This window comes from Scyliorhinus canicula, chromosome 20, assembly GCF_902713615.1.
Source record: "Scyliorhinus canicula chromosome 20, sScyCan1.1, whole genome shotgun sequence".
Classification (NCBI taxonomy): Eukaryota; Metazoa; Chordata; class Chondrichthyes; order Carcharhiniformes; family Scyliorhinidae; genus Scyliorhinus; species Scyliorhinus canicula.
The window spans coordinates 84819098-84842374 of record NC_052165.1 but is presented as its reverse complement, the minus strand read 5'-3'; the positions used below and the strand labels follow the sequence as shown (position 1 = coordinate 84842374).

The 23277-nt window shown below is 45.2% G+C and overlaps 1 protein-coding gene across 1 annotated transcript in view; it reads right to left on the bottom strand.

The window, feature by feature from the left end:
• The window catches only part of kdm5a (lysine (K)-specific demethylase 5A), a 299634-nt gene that overhangs the window by 99351 nt on the left and 177006 nt on the right, over positions 1-23277 (bottom strand). The window contains exons 16-17 of the mRNA XM_038780318.1: positions 8423-8604; positions 3185-3309 (exon numbers count right to left, since the gene is read on the bottom strand). Coding sequence (XP_038636246.1) covers positions 3185-3309; positions 8423-8604 — 307 coding nt within the window. The remainder of the gene's footprint in view (positions 1-3184; positions 3310-8422; positions 8605-23277) is intronic.

The following is a 23277-nucleotide window of genomic DNA, read 5'->3' as shown; positions in this document are numbered from 1 at the left end:
TCAATACCCCTCCGACCCCCTCCAGCCGGATAAATATTCAATACCCCTCTCCCCCCCTCCTGCCGGATAAATATTCAATATCCCTCCGACCCCCTCCAGCCGGATAAATATTCAATATCCCTCCAACCCCCTCCAGCCGGATAAATATTCAATACCCCTCCGCCCCCCTCCTGCTGGATAAATATTCAATATCCCTCCGACCCCCTCCAGCCGGATAAATATTCAATACCCCTCCGACCCCCTCCAGCCGGATAAATATTCAATACCCCTCTCCCCCCCTCCTGCCGGATAAATATTCAATATCCCTCCGACCCCCTCCAGCCGGATAAATATTCAATATCCCTCCGACCCCCTCCAGCCGGATAAATATTCAATACCCCTCCGCCCCCCTCCTGCCGGATAAATATTCAATACCCCTCTGCCCCCTCCAGCCGGATAAATATTCAATACCCCTCCGCCCCCCCCCTCCAGCCGGATAAATATTCAATACCCCTCTGCCCCCTCCAGCCGGATAAATATTCAATACCCCTCTGCCCCCCTCCTGCCGGATAAATATTCAATACCCCTATTCCCCCCTCCAGCCGGATAAATATTCAATACCCCTCCGATTCCCTCCAGCCGGATAAATATTCAATACCCCTCTGCCCCCCCCCCCCCCCCCCCCCCCCTGCTGCCCCCCCCCCTCTGCTGCCCCCCCCCCCTTGTGGGATAAATATTCAATACCCCTCCGCCCCCCTCCTGCCGGATAAATATTCAATACCCCTCCGCCACCCCCTCCAGCCGGATAAATATTCAATATCCCTCCGACCCCCTCCAGCCGGATAAATATTCAATACCCCTCTGACCCCCTCCAGCCGGATAAATATTCAATACCCCTCTCCCCCCCTCATGCCGGATAAATATTCAATATCCCTCCGACCCCCTCCAGCCGGATAAATATTCAATATCCCTCCGACCCCCTCCAGCCGGATAAATATTCAATACCCCTCTGCCCCCCTCCTGCCGGATAAATATTCAATACCCCTCCGCCACCCCCTCCAGCCGGATAAATATTCAATATCCCTCCGACCCCCTCCAGCCGGATAAATATTCAATACCCCTCTGACCCCCTCCAGCCGGATAAATATTCAATACCCCTCTCCCCCCCTCATGCCGGATAAATATTCAATATCCCTCCGACCCCCTCCAGCCGGATAAATATTCAATATCCCTCCGACCCCCTCCAGCCGGATAAATATTCAATACCCCTCCGCCCCCCTCCTGCCGGATAAATATTCAATACCCCTCTGCCCCCTCCAGCCGGATAAATATTCAAGACCCCTCCGCCCCCCCCCCTCCAGCCGGATAAATATTCAATACCCCTCTGCCCCCTCCAGTCGGATAAATATTCAATACCCCTCTGCCCCCCTCCAGCCGGATAAATATTCAATACCCCTCTGCTCCATCTCCAGCCGGATAAATATTCAATACCCCTCTGCCCCCCTCCTGCCGGATAAATATTCAATACCCCTATTCCCCCCTCCAGCCGGATAAATATTCAATACCCCTCCGATTCCCTCCAGCCGGATAAATATTCAATACCCCTCTGCCCCCCCCCTTGTGGGATAAATATTCAATACCCCTCTGCCCCCCTCCTGCCGGATAAATATTCAATACCCCTATGCCTCCCTCCAGCCGGATAAATATTCAATACCCCTCCGCCACACCCTCCAGCCGGATAAATATTCAATATCCCTCCGACCCCCTCCAGCCGGATAAATATTCAATACCCCTCCGACCCCCTCCAGCCGGATAAATATTCAATACCCCTCTCCCCCCCTCCTGCCGGATAAATATTTAATATCCCTCCGACCCCCTCCAGCCGGATAAATATTCAATATCCCTCCGACCCCCTCCAGCCGGATAAATATTCAATACCCCTCCGCCCCCCCTCCTGCCGGATAAATATTCAATACCCCTCTGCCCCCTCCAGCCGGATAAATATTCAATACCCCTCCGCCCCCCCCTCCAGCCGGATAAATATTCAATACCCCTCTGCCCCCTCCAGCCGGATAAATATTCAATACCCCTCCGTCCCCCCTCCAGCCGGATAAATATTCAATACCCCTCTTCCCCCCCCTCCAGTGAGATAAATATTCATAGAACATAGATAGAACAGTACAGCACAGAACAGGCCCTTCGGCCCTCGATGTTGTGCCGAGCAATGATCACCCTACTCAAACCCACGTATCCACCCTATACCCGTAACCCAACAACCCCCCCTTAACCTTACTTTTGAGGACAATTTACGGGCAATTTAGCATGGCCAATCCACCTAACCCGCACATCTTTGGACTGTGGGAGGAAACCGGAGCACCCGGAGGAAACCCACGCACACAGTGGGAGGACGTGCAGACTCCGCACAGACAGTGACCCAGCCGGGAATCGAACCTGGGACCCTGGAGCTGTGAAGCATTTATGCTAACCACCATGCTACCGTGCTGCCCCCAAATACCCCTTCAATACCCCTCTGCCCCCTCCAGCCGGATAAATATTCAATACCCCTCTTCCCCCCCTCCAGTGAGATAAATATTCAATACCCCTCTGCCCCCCTCCAGCAAGATAAATACTCCCATTCTCCAGCATGATAAATATTCCACCCCCCCAGTGGGATACATTTTCTTCCCCCTCTTCCTCCCCCCCCCCCCCCCCACACACAAAGTGTGATAATTATTAATACCCCTCATCACATTTATTGTTCATGAGTCGTTGTCTTAGACTTCATCCTCTGTGTTCTTTTTGTGAACACCGTAGTGTTCAGATGAGAAATTGATAGTGGACGATTGAAATACTGAAATATACAATCTACCAGCTGACCAGAAGAATGCTGTAAGAGGACATGATATTTTTGATAAAGAGAGGGGGGTGTCCGAGTCAAGTTGTAGAGACATTTATTAATACAATACTATAGATGTGAGGCCGGCTGCAATTTACCGGGTCCTCTCTCCTTTCTAGTCAGCCTCACACTGGCTGACCTTTTCTGCCAGTGCTAGTAAGCTAACCACACCCCCAAGGGGATGGGAGAGCTTGCACTCCCAATGAGCACAGGGGAACAATCATCCTCAACTGGATGTGTCAGGTGCAGGTTACTACAATATTCTTAAAATGAATAAAAGGAACTAGATTTTTAAAAAAAAAATCACACCTTTCTTGTGATTAAGTTCTGCTTCCAAGGCTTCTCTCACTTTGCCCACCCAGTTGTCATATGACTGGGCTCGCTCTTTCACCCCATAAAGCATTGATGGGAGCTCATCCAGTGTGTAACGGTATCTAGTTTTGGGTGTGAGAAAAAGAAAACTTCACCATCTTTGTACATCCATTTCTTAATTTTCTTTATATAGGATCATATAGGACGGAAACACGCTATTCAACAGAACCAGTCTATGGAGCGAGAGTTTTACAGCACAGAAAGAGGCCCTTTGGCGCAATGTATCTGTGCCAGCCATTAAACACCTATCTGATCTAATCAGCACTTGGCCTGTAGCCTTGTATGCTATGGTACATCAAGTGCTCATTTCAAGGCTTCTTAAAAGTTGGAGGTTCCTGCCTCTACCATCTCTTCAGGCAGAAAGGTCCAAATTTCCACTCCCCTCTGGGTGATGAACTTTTTCCTAAATCCCCCCCCCTCTAAATCTCCTGCTCATGAACTTAAATTTATGCCCTCTGGTTATTGCCCTCTCTAGTTCCACCTGGAGCTTTATCCCATCTCTCATCCTCTAAATCGGTTATTGTAACCTTCTACTCCCTTCTCCTGCATATGTTTGTTTAGCTTCCCCTTATCTTCATCTATACCATTCACTTCAACCATTCCCTTTTGGTAGCAGGGAAGTAAAGCAACAAGAGGTCAGGTTGAACTTAGATAAGGCACTAAGTTAGGCCTCATCTGGAGACTGCATCCAGTTATGGGCGCAATGCTTGAGGAACTGTAGTGATGTGGATAGTTTGGAGAGATTGGGTGTGTTTTTCTCGGGGAAGGAAAGCTGAGGAGACTTGATAGAGGGATTCAGGATCCTGAGGAGTATGGACAGGGTAAAAAGTGAGAAACTGTTCCCTCTCAAGAGTACATCAATAACTAGAGGCCACTGCTTCAAAATAATGGACCAAATGACTACTCGCGTCTACATGTTAGGAGAACAATTTATTTCACCCGGAAGGTGGTTGGAGTCTGGAATGAGCCTCCTGAGAGGGTGGTGGAGGCAGATTCAATTGAGGTATTCAACCAGGAAATTGGCTATCTGAAAAGAAAGGACGTGTAAGGTTACGGGGAAAAGACCAGGGAGCGGGATTAGATAGAATGCTTTCAGAAGCCAGTGTAGACTCAATGGGCTGAATGGCCTCCTTCTGCACTGTAAAGATTCTGTTATTCTCACCACTCTCTGGGTAAAGTAGTTTCTTCTGAATTTCCTATTCAACTTCTTGGTGACTACCTTATGTTAATGGCCTCCAGTTATTGTCTTCCCCACAAATGGTACGATTCTCATGGTATACATTCCATCCAAACCTCTCATAATTGTAACGGTTAGGTCACCCTTCAGCCTACATTTTTCAAAATAAAACAGACCTGTCCTGCCAATCATTTCCTGATTGGTTTACCTGGCATCATCCTCATAAATCTTTGTTGATTTGATAATCAGATAAACTGACAATGCCTCACCCAACATAGACAGAAACGGACCTCACATTCTACTGTGGAGAGGGTGCAAACGCAGGAGAGAGTTGAAGCCTGGCTTGAGGACCTCTGCTGCCCTCCCTCACTCTGGGCTACTTATCCTTTGTCCAAACACCCATGGCTCCAGGATTGGCCTGCTGAACCACCAGTGGATACACAAATCGTGAATCCTGACAGAAGGCATCCTCATTGAGGGATTGACAACAATGATGAAGAGGTGGATACTCAACGAGACCTTGGTGTCCTCGGGCATCAGTGGCTGAAAATAAGCGTGTAGGTACAGCAGGCAGTAAAGAATACAAATGGTATGTTGGCTTTCATAGTGAGCGGATTGGAGTAGAGGAATAAAGGACATTTTATTGCAATTGTATAGGGTACTGGTGAGGCCACTTGTATTGTGTATGTTTTGGTGTCCTTAAAAAGGCAAATAAGAGGGCAGCACAGTGGTTAGCATTGCTGCCTCACGGCGCCGAGGTCCCAGGTTCGATCCGGGCTCTAGGTTACTGTCCGTGTGGAGTTTACACAGTCTCCCCGTGTTTGAGTAGGTTTCGCTCCCACAACCCAAAGATGTGCAGGTTAGGTGGATTGGCCACGTTAAATTGCTCCTTAATTGGAAAAAATTAATTGGTTACTCAAAATTTATTTTCCAAAAAGGTAAATAGAATGTTAGCATCTATTGCAAAAGTACTGGAGTATAAAAGTAGAGTTGCAATTGTATAGGGTGTTGGTGAGATCCCATCTGGAGTAGTGTCCAGTTTTGGTCTCCTTATTTGAGGAAGGATGTGGTGGCATTGGAGGCAGTTCAGAGGAGGTTCACCAGATTGATTCCGGGGATGAAAGGGTTGACGTATGAGGAGATTAGACAGGTTGGGCTAATATTCACTGGCATTTAGGAGATGGGTTCTGATCAAGGTATACAAAATACTAAAAGGGACTGATAAAGTAAACATAGACAAAATGTTTCCCCTTGTAGAGCAATCTAAAACGAGAGGTCACAGATATAGGTTGAGATGCGGTAGATTTAGAACTGAGATGAGGAGGAATTACTTCGCGCAGAGGGTGGCCAATTTGTGAAACTTGTGGTGGAATCTGAGTTATTAAATGGTTTCAAGAAGTCATGATGTGGAGATGCCGGCATTGGACGGGGGTGAGTACAGTAAGAAGTCTTACAACACCTGGTTAAAGTCCAACAGGTTTGTTTCAAACACGAGCTTTCAGAGCACTGCTCATTCACCCGAGGAAGGAGCAGGGCTCCGAAGGCGAGTGTTTGAAACAAATCTGTTAGACTTTAACCTTCTGTTGTAAGACTGGTTTCAAGAAGGAGATAGATATATATCTGATTTTTTAAAACGGTTAAAGGGATATAGGAACAGGTGGGGAGGTGGATTTGAGAACAAGAGGCGATCAGCCATGATCTGATCGAATGGTCCGGAGCAGGCTCGAAGGGCTAAATTGCCTACTTCTGCTCCTAATTCTGTATTTCTTATCTGAGGATGTTCTTGCCATGGAGGGAGTGCAGCAAAGGTTTACCAGGCAGATTCCTGGGATGGTAGAACTGTCATAAGAGGAAACACCAAACCGGTTACGATTATAATCATTGGAGTTTAGAAGAATAAGAGGGGATCTCAGAAATTTAGCAAATTCTTTATTTTAAAATTTCCAAATAAGGGGTCATTCCACCTATCCTGCACATCTTTGGGTTGTGAGGGAGGCAGTGGCGTAGTGGTATTGTGGCAAGACTAGTAATCCAGAGACCCAGAATCACTCTCTGGGCACTTGGGTTCAAATCCCGCCTTGGCAAGAGGTGACATTTGAATTCAATTTTTTTTTTTTTAAATCTGGAATTAAAAGTCTAAAGATGACCATAAAACTATTGTCGATTATCATAAAACCTATCTGGCTCATTAATGTCTTTGAGGGAAGAAAATCTGTCTTCCTTACCTAGTCTGGCCTACCTGTGACTCCAGACCCACAGCAATGTGGTTGACTCTTACATGCCCTCAGGGATGGGCAAGAAATGCTGGCCCACAACTCATGAACAAATTTTTAAAAAAGAGACAGGGAGAATGTGCAAACTCCACACGGACAGTGACCCGGGGCCGGGATCGAACCCAGGTCCTTGGCGCCATGAGACAGAAACTTATAAAATTGTAACAGGATTAGGCAGGGTAGATTGAATCTTCCTGATGGTGGGGGAGCCCAAAATTAGGGGTCATAGTTTGAGGATAAGGACTGAGGTGAGGAGAAACTACTTCACCCAGGGAGTGGTGAATCGGTAGAATTCGCCACCACAGACACTAGTTCAGGATAAAAAGCTATGTCATTTTAAGGAGTTAGATTTCGCTCCTGCGGTTAAAAGAATCAAGGGATATGGGGGTGGGAAGGGGAGGGGGAGAAGGAGGGATTAGGGTATTGAACTTGGTGATCAGCCATGATCGTAATGAATGGCAGTGCATGCTCGAAGGGCCAAATGGCCTCTTCCTCCTTCTATTTTTTATCCCAATGTCTTAGTCATCCGTGGGGTCTCAACAGTTTTCTCTTCCCTTTTTGTGAAATACTTTTCCTGCTTTCTGTTGAACACCATTTCAAATGTTGATCATTGCTCTTCGACATTGTTGTTGGCCAATATTGTTCCCAACATCAATTCGTAACCCCTCAACTTCAGTTTTCTCCAATCTTTTAACTTGGTTTTCATCATACTTGGGGTCTTCACTATTATCATCTTAAAGTATATTATATTAGGGTCACTGTTGCTTAGATATTCCCTCCCTCTTACTTCACTTACCTACTCTGGTTCATATCCGGTTTCTAGATCAAATGGCACATTTTCCCCTGTTGGGCTATTTAGAAAGAAGTTCACTGCATTATAGGACTCAATTTCCCAATCCTCTTTAACCTCTTACCGAGCTCCTTCTTTCCACCTGTATCATTGGCACCAAATCGACCACATCTACTGTCTGTTCACCACTATCACACCCCAAAAATTTCATCCACTCAAACTCTTTGCAGTCACTTGGTGACATTCTATGATCAAGGCAACAGCATTCCATATGAGGTTAAAGTCTCCAGCCACAGAAAATTCTTTATGTTACCCTTTCACGATTGTTTTGCCAATCTTCATCCTGCTCCCCCACACAGCTGAGCCAGCCACGGTACCATGGACCAGGCTCTGGCTGCCTCACCAGAGAAATGGCTATTCTTACCGATAGTCAGAACTGAATATTGTTTGGAGACTGAAATGTACTCAAAAGGTTTCCAACTACCTCAACTGTCCAGTGGTCACCCACTCACTCTCTGCATAACCTTAAGCTGCAGAGTGGCCATCATCCAGAATCTCTTAGCCTCATGGAATCACTGCTGTGACTCCAGCTGCTGCCCAAGTTCTGGAAAATCTCGGATCAGGCTTCTCCAGCTGATGACACTTTGTGCATATATGGTTGTCCAGGACACAAGAAACAACCCGGAGTTCCAACATGAAATATTCACTCCACTGGTCTGAGAACCATGGTTTTCGGCTTTTGTTAGATTCAAGGGACAGTGCTCAGTGGGCATTCTCCACAATCAGAGTGAGCACAAACCACAAAAAGAACCACCAACAAAGCTCAATGGCTAACAAAATGGTCAAAGTCAGAGACCCCAAACAAAGATTCATTCGTGACCATTTATACAAATATTAATTAGTTAGATATACACAAACACAACATCCTAACTTACCTGAGACAATGGTTTGCCACTGGGCAACTGCATAGGTCACTAACATGATAAAGGCACACCAGCTTATTGGGATCACAGGCACAAGTAATAGCAGACAGGAAACATGTGGTCTTGCATGTTTCACACTGACGTTCATCATCTGGTAGCAGCTCAAATGCCTCCTGTTCAGAATCAGCAACTCCCTGGAAATGGACACAAAATTATCATTAATCCTCGAGGATCTTGCATCAACAACAACAAATTTTATTTATATGATGTCTCCACGAGGCTTCAGCAAACATTATAAAACAAAATATGACACCAAGCTACAGGAAGACGTTAGGTCAGATGGCCAAAAACTTCATCAGATAAGCAAGGGAAAAATGGAAAAAAAAAAATCTTACTTCACAAAATATAACTTTATGCTGCAACTGGACATGGTGTTAGTGAGGCCACACCTGGAGTATTGTGTTCAGTTTTTGTCTCCTTACCCGAGAAAGGACGTACTAGCGCTGGAGGGTGTGCAGAGGAGATTCAATAGGTTAATCCCAGAGCTGAAAGGGTTGGATTACGAAGAGAGGTTGAGTAGACTGGGACTGTACTCATTGGAATTTAGAACAATGCGGGGGGGATTTAATAGAAACGTATAAAATTATGAAGGGAATAGATAGGATAGATGCGGGAAGATTGTTTCCACTGGCGGGTGAAAGCAGAACTAGGGGGCATAGCCACAAAATAAGGGATTTAGGACTGAGTTTAGGAGGAACTTCTTCACCCAAAGGGTTGTGAATCAATTTAATTTCCTGCCCATTGAAGCAGTTGAGGCTCCTTCATTAAATGTTTTCAAGATAAATAGTTTTTTGAAGAATAAAGGATAATGGTGTTCGGGCGGGAAAGTGGAGCTGAGTCCACAAAAGATCAGCCATGATCTCATTGAATGGTGGAGCAGGCTCGAAGGGCAGATGGCCTACGCCTGCTCAGAGTTTTTATATTCTTATAAACACACAAAAACACTAATAATGCTACCAATGTAATCTGTAGAAACATACTAACGAACACATGAATTTGGAGGATGAGGAGCCCACTCAGTCCTTTGAACCAGCTCCGCCATTTAATTAGATCATGGCTGATCTGATTTTAACCTTCCACATACGGTACATAACCTTTCACCCTCTTGTTCATCAAGAATCTATCTAACTCTGCCTGAAAAATATTCAAACTCTATTTCCACTGCTTTTGAGGGAGCCCCAAATACTCTCAACCCTCAAAAGACATTTATTCTCATCACTGTATTAAATTGGTAGCCCTTACTTTTAAACACTGGCCCCTAATTCTAGATTCTCCCACAAGAGGAAACATCCTCTCCACATCCACCCTATAAATACCCCTCAGAATCTTGTATCTTTCAATCAAGTCACCTCTTGCTCTTCTAAACTCCAGTAGATAACCTTTCCTCATAAGCACCCTGCCCATTCGTGCTGAGTTCAGTAAATCTTCTCTGAACTGCTTCAAACATATTTATATCCTTCCTTGAATAAGGAGACCAAAACTGTGCACAATACTCCAGATGTGGTCACACCAATGCCCTGTGTAAATGAAGCATAACTTTCCTCCTTTCAATTCCCCTAATAAATAATAACATTCTATTAGCTTTCCTGATTACTTGTACCTTTTGTGATTAACGCACTAGGCGACCCGGATCCCTCCGAATCTCAGAGCTCTGCAATCTCTCATCATTTAAATAAGCTTCTCTTTTATTCTTCCTACCAAAATGGATTATTTCACATCTGCCCACATGAAAATTAATTTGCCAAATCTTTGTCCACTCACTTAACCTATCTATGTCCTTCGTAGAGTCCATATATCCTCTTTGCAATACTTTTTCCTATCTATCTGTGTGTCTTAAGCAAATTTAGCAACCATACCTTCAGTCCCAACATCCAAGTTATTTATATGAATTGTAAAAAGGTGAGGCCCAACACTGATCCCTGTGCCACAACACTCAATACAATCTGCCAACCAGAAAAATACACATTTATACTGACCGTTTGCTGTTAGCTAGCCAATCCTCTATCCATGTGAGCATGTTACCCCCTATACCATAAGCTTTTATTTTATATGCACCTTCTCAAATGCCTTGTGGAAATTGAAGTGCAGTACATCCACTGGTTCCCCTTTATCCACAGCACGTGACGCCAAAGAACGCCAATAAATTGCTTAAACCATGATTTGCATTTCACTAAAACCATGTTGACTGCCCAATTTTCCCAAGCCTTAACATCATTAATAACAGTAATTATGTGGTTCTGGGTTTGGAAGGTGCTGCCGAAGGAGCCTTGGTGAGTTCCTGCAGTGCACCTTTTGGATGGTACACACGGCTGTGACTGTGCATTGGTGGTGGAGGGATTGAATATTTGTGAAAGGGTGGTGCAAATGGGAATTGCACTCATCCAGGTAAGGGAGGGGTATTCCTTTTTTAAAAAATTCAAAGTACCCAATTATTTTTCTCCAATTAAGGTGCAATTTAGTGTGGCCAACCCACCTCCCCTGCACATCTTTGGGTGGTGGGGGCGAAACCCACGCAAACACAGTGAGAATCTGGAATCCACACAGACAGTGACCCGGGGCTGGGACTGAACCCGAGGTCCTCAGTGCCGTGAAGCATCAGTGCTAACCACTGTGCCACCCCTGATTTCGGCAAATTTAATGAGTGGACAAACACATGGCAGCCATTAAGTTATGCATAGTGTGAAAAACAGAAGAATGTAAATGGTGGTATATTGGGAATCTGGATGTCCTTCTACACTAGTCAATGAAAGCAGAGGGGCAGGTGCAGCAAGCAGTTAGGAAGGTGAATAGCATGTTGGCCCTCATTGCAAGAGAATTTGAGACTGCACCACACCTGGAGTATTGTGTGCAGTTTTGGTCTCTCTATCCAAGAAAGGATAGTTGGCATAGAGGGAGTGCAGTGGAGATTCAGTCAGCTGATACTGGGGTTGGCAAGACTGTCCTATGACAAGAGATTGGTTCGACTGAGCCTATATATCGAACCCGGGTCCTCAAGAGCCATAGGCAGCAGTGCTAACCACTGCGCCACCATGCCACCCCTAGGTGAGGAGTCATCCATCACACTCCTGACTTGTTCTGTGTGCAGTTCAGGCAGATAATTCCGTGCATGAAAAGAAAATATATAATAGGGCAAACATAAAATATACAATGTAAATGTACACAGGCATCGGATGAAGCATACAGGAGTGCAGTCCTACTCAGTAGAGAAGATGTGTGATCAGATCAGTCCATTAGAGGGTCGTTTAGGAGTCTGGTAGCAGTGGGGAAGAAGCTGTTTATGAATCTGTTTGTGAGTGTTCTCAAACCCGTGTATCTCCTGCCCAATGGAAGGAGTTGGAAGAGTGAGTAAGCCAAGTGGGAGGGATCATTGATTATGCTGCCCGCTTTCCCAAGGCAGTGGGAGGTGTAGATAAGAGTCAATGGATGCGAGTTGGGTTTGTGTGATGGACTGGGCGGTTTTCACGACTCTCTGCAGTTTCTTATGGTCTTGGGCCAAGCAGTTGCCATACTGGGCTGTGATGCAGCCAAATAGGATGCTTTCTATGGGGCTCCTGTAAAAGTTGGGAAGAGTCAATGCGGACATGTCGAATTTCCTTAGTTTCCTGAGGAAATACAGGCTCTGTTGTGCTTTCTTGGTCATAGTATTGACGTGGGTGGACCAGGACTTTTGGTGATGTGCACACCTAAGAATTTGAAGCTGTCAACCATCTCCACCTTGGACGTTGATGCAGACAGGGGTGTACAATACTTTGTTTCCTGAAGTCAATGACCAGCTCTTTCGTTCTGCTGACATTGAGAGAGAGATTGTTGTTGTTACACAACTCCACTAGGTTCTCCAACTCCCTCCTATATTCTGACTCATAATTGTTCAAAGATCCTACCCGCTACGGTCATGTCGTCAGCAACCATGTAGATGGAGTTGGAGCCAAATTTTGCTACAAAGTCATGTGTATAGAGAGAATATAGTAGGGGGCTAGGTACACAGCCTTGTGGGGCCCCGGTATTGAGGACTACTGTGGGGGAGGTGTTGTTGTTTACAATCCTTATTGATTGTAGTCTATGGTTCAGAACGTTGAGGATCCTGTTGCAGAGTGAGGAGCCAAGTCCTAGGTTTTAGAGCTTTGATATGAGCTTGGCTGGGATTATGGTGTTGAAGGCGGAGCTGTAGTCAATAAATAGGAGTCTGACGTAGGAGTCCTTGTAGTCGAGGTGCTCCAGGGATGTGTAGAGCCAGGGAGATGGCGTCTGCTGTGGACCTGTTGCGGCGGTATGCAAAGTACATTGGATCTAATCATTCTGGGAGTATGGAGTTTATGTGCCTCATGACCAAGCGCTCATAGCACTTCATTACGATTGATGTAAAGGCCACCGGACGAAAGTCATTGAGGCAACATGCCTGGTTCTTCTTTGGCACTGGTATAATGGTGGAACGATTTGAATGGAATAGGAGGAGGTTCAAGATGTCCCCGAGCACATCTGCAGCTGGTCCATGCAAGACCAGGGACCCCGTCCAGCCCCGTTGCCTTCCGGAGGTTCACTTTCAAGAAGATCGATTTAACCTCTGAGTATGTGATGGTAAGTATGGGTGTGTCCAGGGCTGCTGGGGCAGTGACAGAAGTTTGATGGTTTCCTGCTCGAACCGAGCATAGACTGCATCGAGTTCATTGGGAGGGGGTTCGCTGTTGCTGGAGATTCTGCTCAGCATTGCTTTGTAGCCAGTTATGTTGTTTAAGCCTTGCCACAACCGACGAGTCTGTAACGCTAGTCTGTAACTTTAGCTTGGTCTGATATCATCTCTTGGCATGCATGATGCTGTACTGCGGAAAGACACCTCAGAGGGCTCATACAGCGAGGCAGTTATGGGTAGAGCTCAGGAATAGGAAAGGTGCAGTCACAATGTTGGGGGTTTACTACAGGCCTCCCAACAGCCAGCATGAAATAGAGGAACAGATATGTCGGCAGATTTTGGAAAGCTATAAAAGCAACAGGATTGCCGTGGTGGGTGATTTTAATTTCCCATCTATTGACTGGGACTAACTTCGTGCTGGGGGCTTGGATGGGGCTGGCTTTGAAAGGAGCATCCAGAAGGGCTTTTTGAAACAATATGTGGACAGTGCAACTAGGCAAGGGGCTGTATTGGACCTGGTTTTGGGGAATAAGACTGACCAGGTGGTCGAAGTTTCAGTAGGGGAGCATTTAGGGAACAGTGCCAATAATGCACTACCTTGTAAGGTTTTGTCGGATAATGATAAGTGTAATCCTCAGGTGACGGTGCTAAATTACAAGGGGGAAGGTCAATTACAACAATATTAAGCAGGAATGAATAATCTAGATTAGAGGCTGATAAATCAACGTCGTGCACGTGGAAGGTTTTCGAAAGTCAGTTAATATGAATTCAGGATCAGCATGTTCCTGTGAGGAAGGAGGATAAGTGTGGCAAGTTTCAGGAATCTTGGATAACAAGAGATATTGTGAGCCGAGTCAAAAAGAAAAAGGAAGCATTCCTAAGGGCTGGAAGGATGGGAACAGACAAAGCCTGTGAGGAATATAAGCAAAGTAGGAAGTAGGCATTTTATACGTATAAAAAGAGCAGTAGGTAGCCAGGGAAAGGGTTGGCCCACTGAAGGATAGTCAAGGGAATCTATGTGTGGAGCCAGAGGAAATGGGTGAGGTACCAAATGAGTACTTTGCATCAGTATTCACCAAAGAGAAGGGCTTGGTGGAAGATGAGTCTGGGGAAGGGTGTGTAGATAGCCTGGCTCACACTGAGATCAAAAAGGAGGTGGTGTTGGGGGTCTTGAAAAACATTACGGTAGATAATTCCCCAGGACCCGATAGGATAAACTCCAAAATACTGGGAGGAAATTGTTGGGCCTTGACTGAAATAGTTGTATCCTTATTGGCTACAGGTGAGGTCCCAGAGGACTGGAGAATACCTAATGTTGTTCCTTTGTTTCAGAAGGGCAGCAAGGATAATCCAGGAAATTATAAACCAGTGTTGATTCCCTGGCTCAACAGAAAATTGAGTGAAGTTATAAATTCTGGTTGGATACAGTTCTGCTGCTACTGACGGCCCACACCATGTCATGGACTTTCAGTTTGAGTTACTCAATCCTCATCAGAAATGTCATCAACTTGTTTCTCTTTCCTCAGAGGTCAAGCCTGCTGAATATTTTAAGCATTTTCTGGTTTTGGTCCCATTTATCTGTTATTTTTCCGTCTCCCATATCCTTCAAATATTTATCGAATTCCCTTTTTGAAGGTTACGATCCATCATCCTATCCAAATCCCAACTTCTCATTGTATTGACAAAATCTCTCACAAAATCACAGAATACTACAGTGCAGAAGAAGTCCTTCAACCGATCAAATTTGCACTGATGCATGAAAGGCCATGATCTGCCCACCTAAACCCACTGTCAGCACTTGGCCCATAGCCTTGAATGTTATGGCATGGCAAGTGCTCATCCGGGTACTTTCTGAAGGATGTGAGGCATCCCGCCTCTACCACCCTCCCAGGCAGTGCATTCCAGACCATCACAACACTCTGGGTAAAACGTTCTCTATAAATTTCTTTTACCACTCATCTTACATCGGTGCCCTCCAGTGACCCTTTGGCCAATGCAGACCTTTCCTATTTATTCGACCCAAGCCTTCGTGAATTTAAATGGCTCGATAAAATCTCCTCTTAGCCTTCTTGATGAAAGTGTTGAACCTATCATTATTTTTAAAAGCTAGAATTAAAGGAGTACAGACACCTTGAAAGGTTTTAGTGAGCGGAGAAGGTTAGAGAAAGGGAGGAGTGAGAGCATGAAGAAATTGGAAAACGAGGAGAAGGATTTCAAACTCAAGGCAAGCATGGAGTGGTGGGAGATATCAGATGGAATGGAATGCCTCCTCCGTGAGGTGAATCTGGAAGCTCGGGGTGGCTGGGCTGCTGTCTGATCAGGAGGGTGGGTGTGGAGTGGAGATCCCGCTACCTTCTCATTCCCATCCAATCTAGTCTTGAGAGGGTCACCTGGAAAGGTGACGTGGGCACCCACTAGCTCTCCAAGCAGTGGACAGGTCCCAGATCACGTCAACCAAATTCTGCTCAAGGTGCAAGGACCCAGCCAGCAGGAGGGTGTAATGTGGGACGCGAGCCAGGTGTGCATTCGAACAATCAAGTTCAGAGATAACAAAACTATGGGTGAGGGTTTCAGCAGAGGAGCTCAGATTCCAGCAATGTCATACAGGTGGAAATATGCTCTCTTGTGATGAGCTCACCTCAGAGCCAAATATGACTAAGGATGTGAACAGTCTGATTTAGCCATAAACAGTTGCTAGGAAGAGGGATGTCCATGGCTAGGGAACAGATGCCAGACTTCAATCCAATTCAATCCAAGAACTGGCTGATGCCAGTGAATACAGCAAGGCCTATGGGCCCTAATAATATCTGGTTGCAGTACTGAGGAAATCCATGTCAGTAGCCAAATTGTTCCAGTGGAGCGACACTACTGGCATCTACCCGTACATCCTGTCCATAGAATAGAACTGCAGAGCAGGTGGTGGTCATTCAGCCCACTGAGTCTGCACCAACACTCTGAAAGAGCACCTCACCCAGGCCCACTCCATTGCAGTAATCCTGCAACCCCAATTAACCTTTGGACACTAAGGGGCAATTTAGCATGTCCAATCCACCTAACTTGTACATCTTTGATGGGAGGGAACCAGAGCACCCGGAGGAAACCCACGCAGATACGGGGACAATGTGCCACACAGTCAGCCAAAGTCGGAATCGAACCCAGGTCACTGGTGCTGTGAAGCAACAGTGCTTAACCACCAGTCTGACAATTACTGCCACATCAGTATACTCTCAATGATCATAAAAATAATGGAAGTCGATCCGTATCAAGCAAAATTTATTTCATAATTGATGGCACTTCTGACACGTCTGCCTGCTTCCTTAACTGAGCCCCTTGCGCACCCCTCCCCCCCCGCCCCCACTGTGGTTGACAGGGCACTCAACTCGGTTCAACTCATCTCCTGTACCTCTGCCCTCACACATTCCCCTCCCCCCCGGAACAACAATAGGCTCCTTCTTGTCCTCACTTTTCAGCCCACCAGCCTCTGCAACTTTCACCAGCTCCAGCACGATGCCACCACCAAACACATACCCCACCCCCCTCCACATACCCCACCCCCCACTGCTGCCCCCAGCATTCCACAGGGACTGCTGCCCCCGCCAGCATTCCACAGGGACTGCTGCCCCCGCCAGCATTCCATAGGGACTGGTCCCCCCGTCAGGATTCCACAGGGACTGCTCTCCCCGCCAGCATTCCATAGGGACTGCTCTCCCCGCCAGCATTCCACAGGGACTGCTCTCCCCGCCAGCATTCCATAGGGACTGCTCTCCCCGCCAGCATTCCATAGGGACTGCTGCCCCCGCCAGCATTCCACAGGGACTGCTCCCCCCGTCAGGATTCCACAGGGACTGCTCTCCCCGCCAGCATTCCATAGGGACTGCTCTCCCCGCCAGCATTCCACAGGGACTGCTCCCCCTGCCGGGATTCCACAGGGACTGCTCCCCCTGCCAGGATTCCACAGGGACTGCTCCCCCTGCCAGGATTCCACAGGGACTGCTGTCCCCCCGCGCGCATTGGAATACAATATTGACAAATGTGAGGTTATCCATTTTGGTAGGAATAACAGCAAACGGGATTATTATTTAAATGATTAAATATTAAAGCATGCCGCTGCTCAGAGAGACTTGGGTGTGCTAGTGCATGAGTCACAGAAGGTTGGTTTACAAGTGCAACAGGTGATTAAGAAGGCAAATGGAATTTTGTCCTTCATTGCTAGAGGGATGGAGTTTAAGACGAGGGAGGTTATGTTGCAATTGTATAAGGTGTTTGTGAGGCCACACCTGGAGTAGCGTGTTTAGTTTTGGTATCCTTACTTGAGAAATTACGTACTGGCGCTGGATTGGATTGGATTGGATTTGTTTATTGTCACGTGTACCGAGGTACAGTGAAAAGTATTTTTCTGCAAGCAGCTCAACAGATCATTCAGTACATGGGAAGAAAAGGGAATTGAACAGAATTCAAGAAAATACATGAGAATACATAATAGGGCAACACAAGATATACAATGTAACTACATAAGCATTGGCATCGGATGAAGCAGACAGGGTGTAGTGTTAATGAGGACAGTCCATAAAAGGGTCATTTAGGAGTCTGGTGACAGTGGGGAAGAAGCTGTTTTTGAGTCTGTTCACTGTTCACCTGGAGGGTGTGCAGAGGAGATTCACTAGGTTAATCCCAGAGCTGAAGGGGTTGGATTACGAAGAGAGGTTGAGTAGACTGGGACTGTACTCGTTGGAATTTAGAAGGATGAGGGGGGATCTAATAGAAAGATTTAAAATTATGAAGGGAATAGATAGGATAGATGCGGACAGGTTGTTTCCACTGGCGGGTGAAAGCAGAACTAGGGGGCATAGCCTCAAAATAAGGGGAAGTAGATTTAGGACTGAGTTCAGGAGGAACTTCTTCACCCAAAGGGTTGTGAATCTATGGAATTCCTTGCCAAGTGAAGCAGTTGAGGCTCCTTCATTAAATGTTTTTAAGGTAAAGATAGATAATTTTTCGAAGAATAAAGGGATTAAGGGTTATGGTGTTCGAGCCGGTAAGTGGAGCCGAGTTCACAAAAGATCAGCCATGGTCTCATTGAATGGCAGGGCAGGCTCGAGGGACCAGATGGCCTACTCCTACTTTTATGAATCTTTCCACCGTCCTCGGCTCTTGTTCATTTAACAATAACTTGTTAACTAATGCAGTTTGCGTCAGTAAGTACAGACTCTGATCCCATTACAGCCTTGGTCCAAATATAGTCAGAAGAGCTGTTTTCAGTCATCTGACCGGAATCTGTTCCCATTAGGAATAGTAGTGGAGGGTGGCCTCAGTGAGAAGACAGTACTTGGTCTCCACAAGGATTATGCTGTGGTCATTTCCATCATATGTCAAAGCAGCTCAGACAGATTTGTGGTAACAAGGTCAAGTAGGATTACCCCTCATGTTCATCTCTCACCACGTGCTGCCTGCCCAGTCTGGCAGCTTTGCTCTTCAGAGCTTGGCAACTCTTGTCAGTAATTGTGCTATTGAGTTCTCTTAATGATGGAGACTGTGATCCCTCACCCAGAGTACATTCTGTGCCCTTGCTTCCCTCGTTGCTTCTTCCAAGTGTTTTTCAACATAGAAAAGCTCGGGGCAGCAGCTGGTGGAATGCAGCAGGTTGTAACCAATAGGTTTCCTTGCCCATGTTTGGCCTGATGCCATGAAACTTTATGGGGTCTGAAGTGTTAAGACATTTAGCTGCTGTAGTATAAAGAGTCAAAAGTTCTGCTGCTTTTCCACAAAACACCTTTAATTCCTTCAACAGACGCTGCACAAAACTTTTGACATCACATCACCTGACACAAGGGTCACCTAAAGCCCCTTTACATATCAGTGTCAATTATTGGATGCTTAATATAATTGAGACAACTAATTGGAATGTCTCTTAACCCATTACTTAACCGTCTCCCCTTCCTTGGAGGAAAAAAATAATTAGGTGAAACAAAGTTACAAGAAACTCAAAAATACACACACAAATCCCCCCCTTTTTTCATTTTTGGAAGAAGAAAAACAGTTACAGAAACTGGTGCCCTTCTTTAACAATATCCAAAAGTTTCTGTGAACTAGCCCCTCTTTTTGTACAACAGTCTGACAATTGATAGCTACTGTCAACCCATTTAATTTTTGCTATCCCCCCTCTGTGCAACATTTGCTTCAAACTTGCGATGTCTATCCTTAACCTTTTTTCATTGACACTTTTTGTAGAGTGCACATTTTCCCATGAGGATTTATTGTCAATGTGACTGTGACATTCAATATGTATATTTCCCAAATTCCCTAATCCTAAAATGTCTGTCAATATCCGTATCTGAGATGTATAAAAGGCCATATCCACCGTCTCTACAACACTTAACGTCTCAGCAGCCAAAGTGCTTTTGCCCACTCCTTATTTTCTTTGTTTCCCACACAAGAGGGCAACATTTACCATTGTTCCTCAAAAGGAAAATTATAAAACCTCCTGCGCTTGAAACCCTATCACATAAATGTGCATAGGACACATCACTATAAACTATGAGTTTCAAGTGCCTACGGTCACCTAAAAACAGGACCTCAAAACACACTGCTGCATTTTTAGTTTGAGCAACGCTTTATTTGCTCTTATATCTTCCACTTTGGGATCATTCATTTTTCGACTCAACTCTTAAGACATCAAAACTCACGTCCGGTCTAGTCTGTCTACCTAACCAATTCAGTTGCCCAATTAAACTTTGCAGTTGCTCTTTTTCCATCTTTGAAACCACTGCGTCTTTTTGTGAAACCCGGCCACGATTAATTGCTATTGGGCTGATGCTTTCCAAATAAGATTGCTGACATAAAGTTGCCCCTAACTTGGTCTGTTCGATTTCTAGTCCAATATATTTAAATGCACCGGAAGCCTGACTTCCAACCCGGAATTCTTTCCTCAAACCAGAGATTACAATAGCTTCAAAATCACTAATCCCACCCCACAAAAAATCATCGACATGCATCATGAAGAAGCCAGAAAGATTTCCTTTATAGTGCCAGTAAAATATTGCCGGATCCGCTTTCAACTGGCTAACTTTAACAAAACTGACCTTACCGAAAAAAAAACAGACTCCAGACGCATCATTTAATCCATATACACGTGTTCAACTTCCAGAGTACCCCTTCTGTGTTAGCTGCTTCTTTAGGAGGATGGAGAAAAATGTCTCTCTGCAGCTGATGCCCCTGCAAAAAGGCAGCTTTTATATCTATAGATTTGCATTCCCATGCCTTTGTGGCTAATAGAGCCAAGAAGATATTAAAAATAACCTTTCCTGCTGGAGGTGAATCTACCCTTCAATCCTGATCTTCTAAGTTTTCTTCAAATCCCCTTGCCACAAGCCTGGCCTTTGCCTCATAAGGTCCATCTGGAAGAACCTTTTCCGTGCAAATCCATCTGTGGGATAGAGCTCTTTGTCCCCTATCCGGTACTTCCGTGTATACCCCAAATTCACTCCAACTATGCAATTCTTGCTGTTTGGCATCTTTTGATAACTTTTTCACCTAATTTATTGGAAGCCGCCAAAATCTCACGCGCATGTGTGCTTCTACTCCTATTCGTAGTCTTACTCATGTTCCGAGATCTTGATAAACTACGTCCCCTCTCTCGCCTGGTATCTCGTCAGTACTGCTACTGCTTGATCTTTCCGTTCCGCTGTGGGATGTCCTTTCAATATTTCTCGACCTTTCCCTGCGGACCTCTTCACTATCCGATGTCCTATCTCAACAGGCACTGCATTTCTGTGCCCTCCATTTTGAACTTTGTTTTCCCAATCCATTGTCTTGACTCCCTCCCCTGAATGCTGTACATTCAACCAATGTTTATACTTTCCAGTGGCCTTCCCTGCTCTACTAATAACAGTTGCATCCTTCCATTGACTAGACCCTTCAGGCAAGTATGTCACTTTTGTACCAACTTTTGGCATTCGCCCTTTCGGAAAAATGGCCTGTTCTGATTCATCAGAAGTGTTGTGTTCCTCTACAGAAACCCTGTCTATATCAGTTAACTGGTCCTCATAATTCTGTAACATGTGCGTACCAGATGACTCTAGTTCCTCGTCATGTCTGTCTGCTCTGTCTAAATTTGAACATTTTAAATCTGTAGCCATTATCCTTGATGAATGCACCATAACAGTTTGATTACCATGTTGCAAAATAATTGTTTTGCCATCTATGCCAATGATCTTACCTGGGCCTTTCCATTCATTAGAATTGTCTCTCTTATAGTATACCATGTCTCCTGCTGAAAAACGGCATCTGATGGCCGTACATTATGCCTTAAAGCTCTGCGAATTCTTTCAGAGATTTTGGCTTCCAAAAAAGCTTTTCTACTGCTATGTAATGCATTTAAATGCTCAGCAAAGGCAGAGCTAATTGTAGTCCCTTTCCAAGCTGGAAGCTGGTCATCTGAGATGGACGGAATTTTAGGGTTTCTACCAAACACTAATTGATAGGGACTATAGCCCCCAACCATCTGCAATGAATTCTTTGCATGTACTGCCCACGTTAAAGCTGAAATTAACTTGCAGTTTGGTCTATCCGCCAAAATTTTCCGGAGCATGTCATCTATTACCGCATAGTTTCTTTCACACACACCATTACTAAATGGGTTTTCCGCAGCCGTATTCATAACTGTGATCTTCACATTTCACACATATCCCTAAACTCATCATTAGCAAATTCTCCCCCATTGTCCATAAGGAATTTTGCCGGTGGGCCTATTCCTGTCCTTATCCATTTTTCCACGATTTGATCCAGAATTACGCTCTTTTCTTTACTTCGTACAATTGTTGATTGACTAAATCTGGTTGCTAAATCTACAAAATGCAAAATAAATATATTATTGGCTTTACCCCAGATCTTAAGGTCCATGGCCACAATGTCGTTAAAGTCCTTGGCCAAAGGTAAGGTTACTATCGGTCGTACTGGTGTCCTTCTGTACTTCACAGCGATCACTAATCTGTTCTATCAGTTTAGTATAGTCGTCATCCCTTACCCCTGCAACCTTTTGACAAATTTTTCAGCCTCGAGGAGACTGATGCGCAAATTGCCTATGCAGTTTTAATACAAGCTTTTTATCAGCTAAAGTCCCATTTTCAACTGCCGTTAACACATCCTTAACAACTGTACTTGAAATATTATTTGGCAGTAATGGAATACAATAGTGTCCTGACTGTAAATTGTAAGTCCACCGTCCTTCCAAAAACTGTTGCCTCATCCTGTTCCATATCCAGTTTCATGTGTGCTTTCTTCATCGACGGTCTGCTCAGAAGCAAAAGGTATCTTTGATACAACATCCATGCTAATGAAATGATTCAGTCCGGCAATATTGCAAGGGATCACCACTCTTTTCAGCGACTTCAGAGTATTATCATCCCCAACCCTGAAACTTGTGGAACTTTCAAATTCCTTAACCTTGTTACGATTTTCAGTACTCGAGGAGTCCAAGTAATATTTTAACCGGTCAATCCCACACACAGTAGATGTGCAGCCACTGTCCAATACAGCACAATTGAACGATTCTGTAACCAACACCCACATTGCCGGTGTAAAACTGCTTGTTAATAGGACAATGCCTTCTTTCTGGTCATTATCTTTTTCCTCTTCCAGCTCTTCTGTGTCATGTGTAGCTTCAAACACCCTATTTTAACGTGTTGGGCAGTTGAAAGCATAATGGTATTGAGAGTCACATCAAAAACATCGATTTATCATACCCCGGGCATTTCTGGGGTTCATCTTCCTGTTGTAGGTTCTAACTGGGTTTCTGTCTTCATACTTTCTGGGTCCCGATCTCCCTCTATGATCTTGGAACCTGTTTACAGCTGTGCAATTTCGCCATCTGTTAGCAGTGTGTCTTCCATATTCTGCTTTATTGGAGGCTGACCTATTTGGGTCATCGAAGCTGTCGGAATCGAATGTTTTCCCAAAAACTTTTTTAAAGCTTCTGTCATCTGATCGAATAAGATATCCTTATCCGCAAACTGAACTCCTGTCAAAACCAGGAGCCTATTCATATTGCTGACTCTAGCACAGTCAAGTAATTTAAAGGCCAATACTGACTGTAGAAATTCCAGCTTGTGTTTTTGCAGCCTTTTATATAGTCTGCCAAATTCCATTATATAGTCTTCCATGGAGAATTCCTCTATTTTCCAGA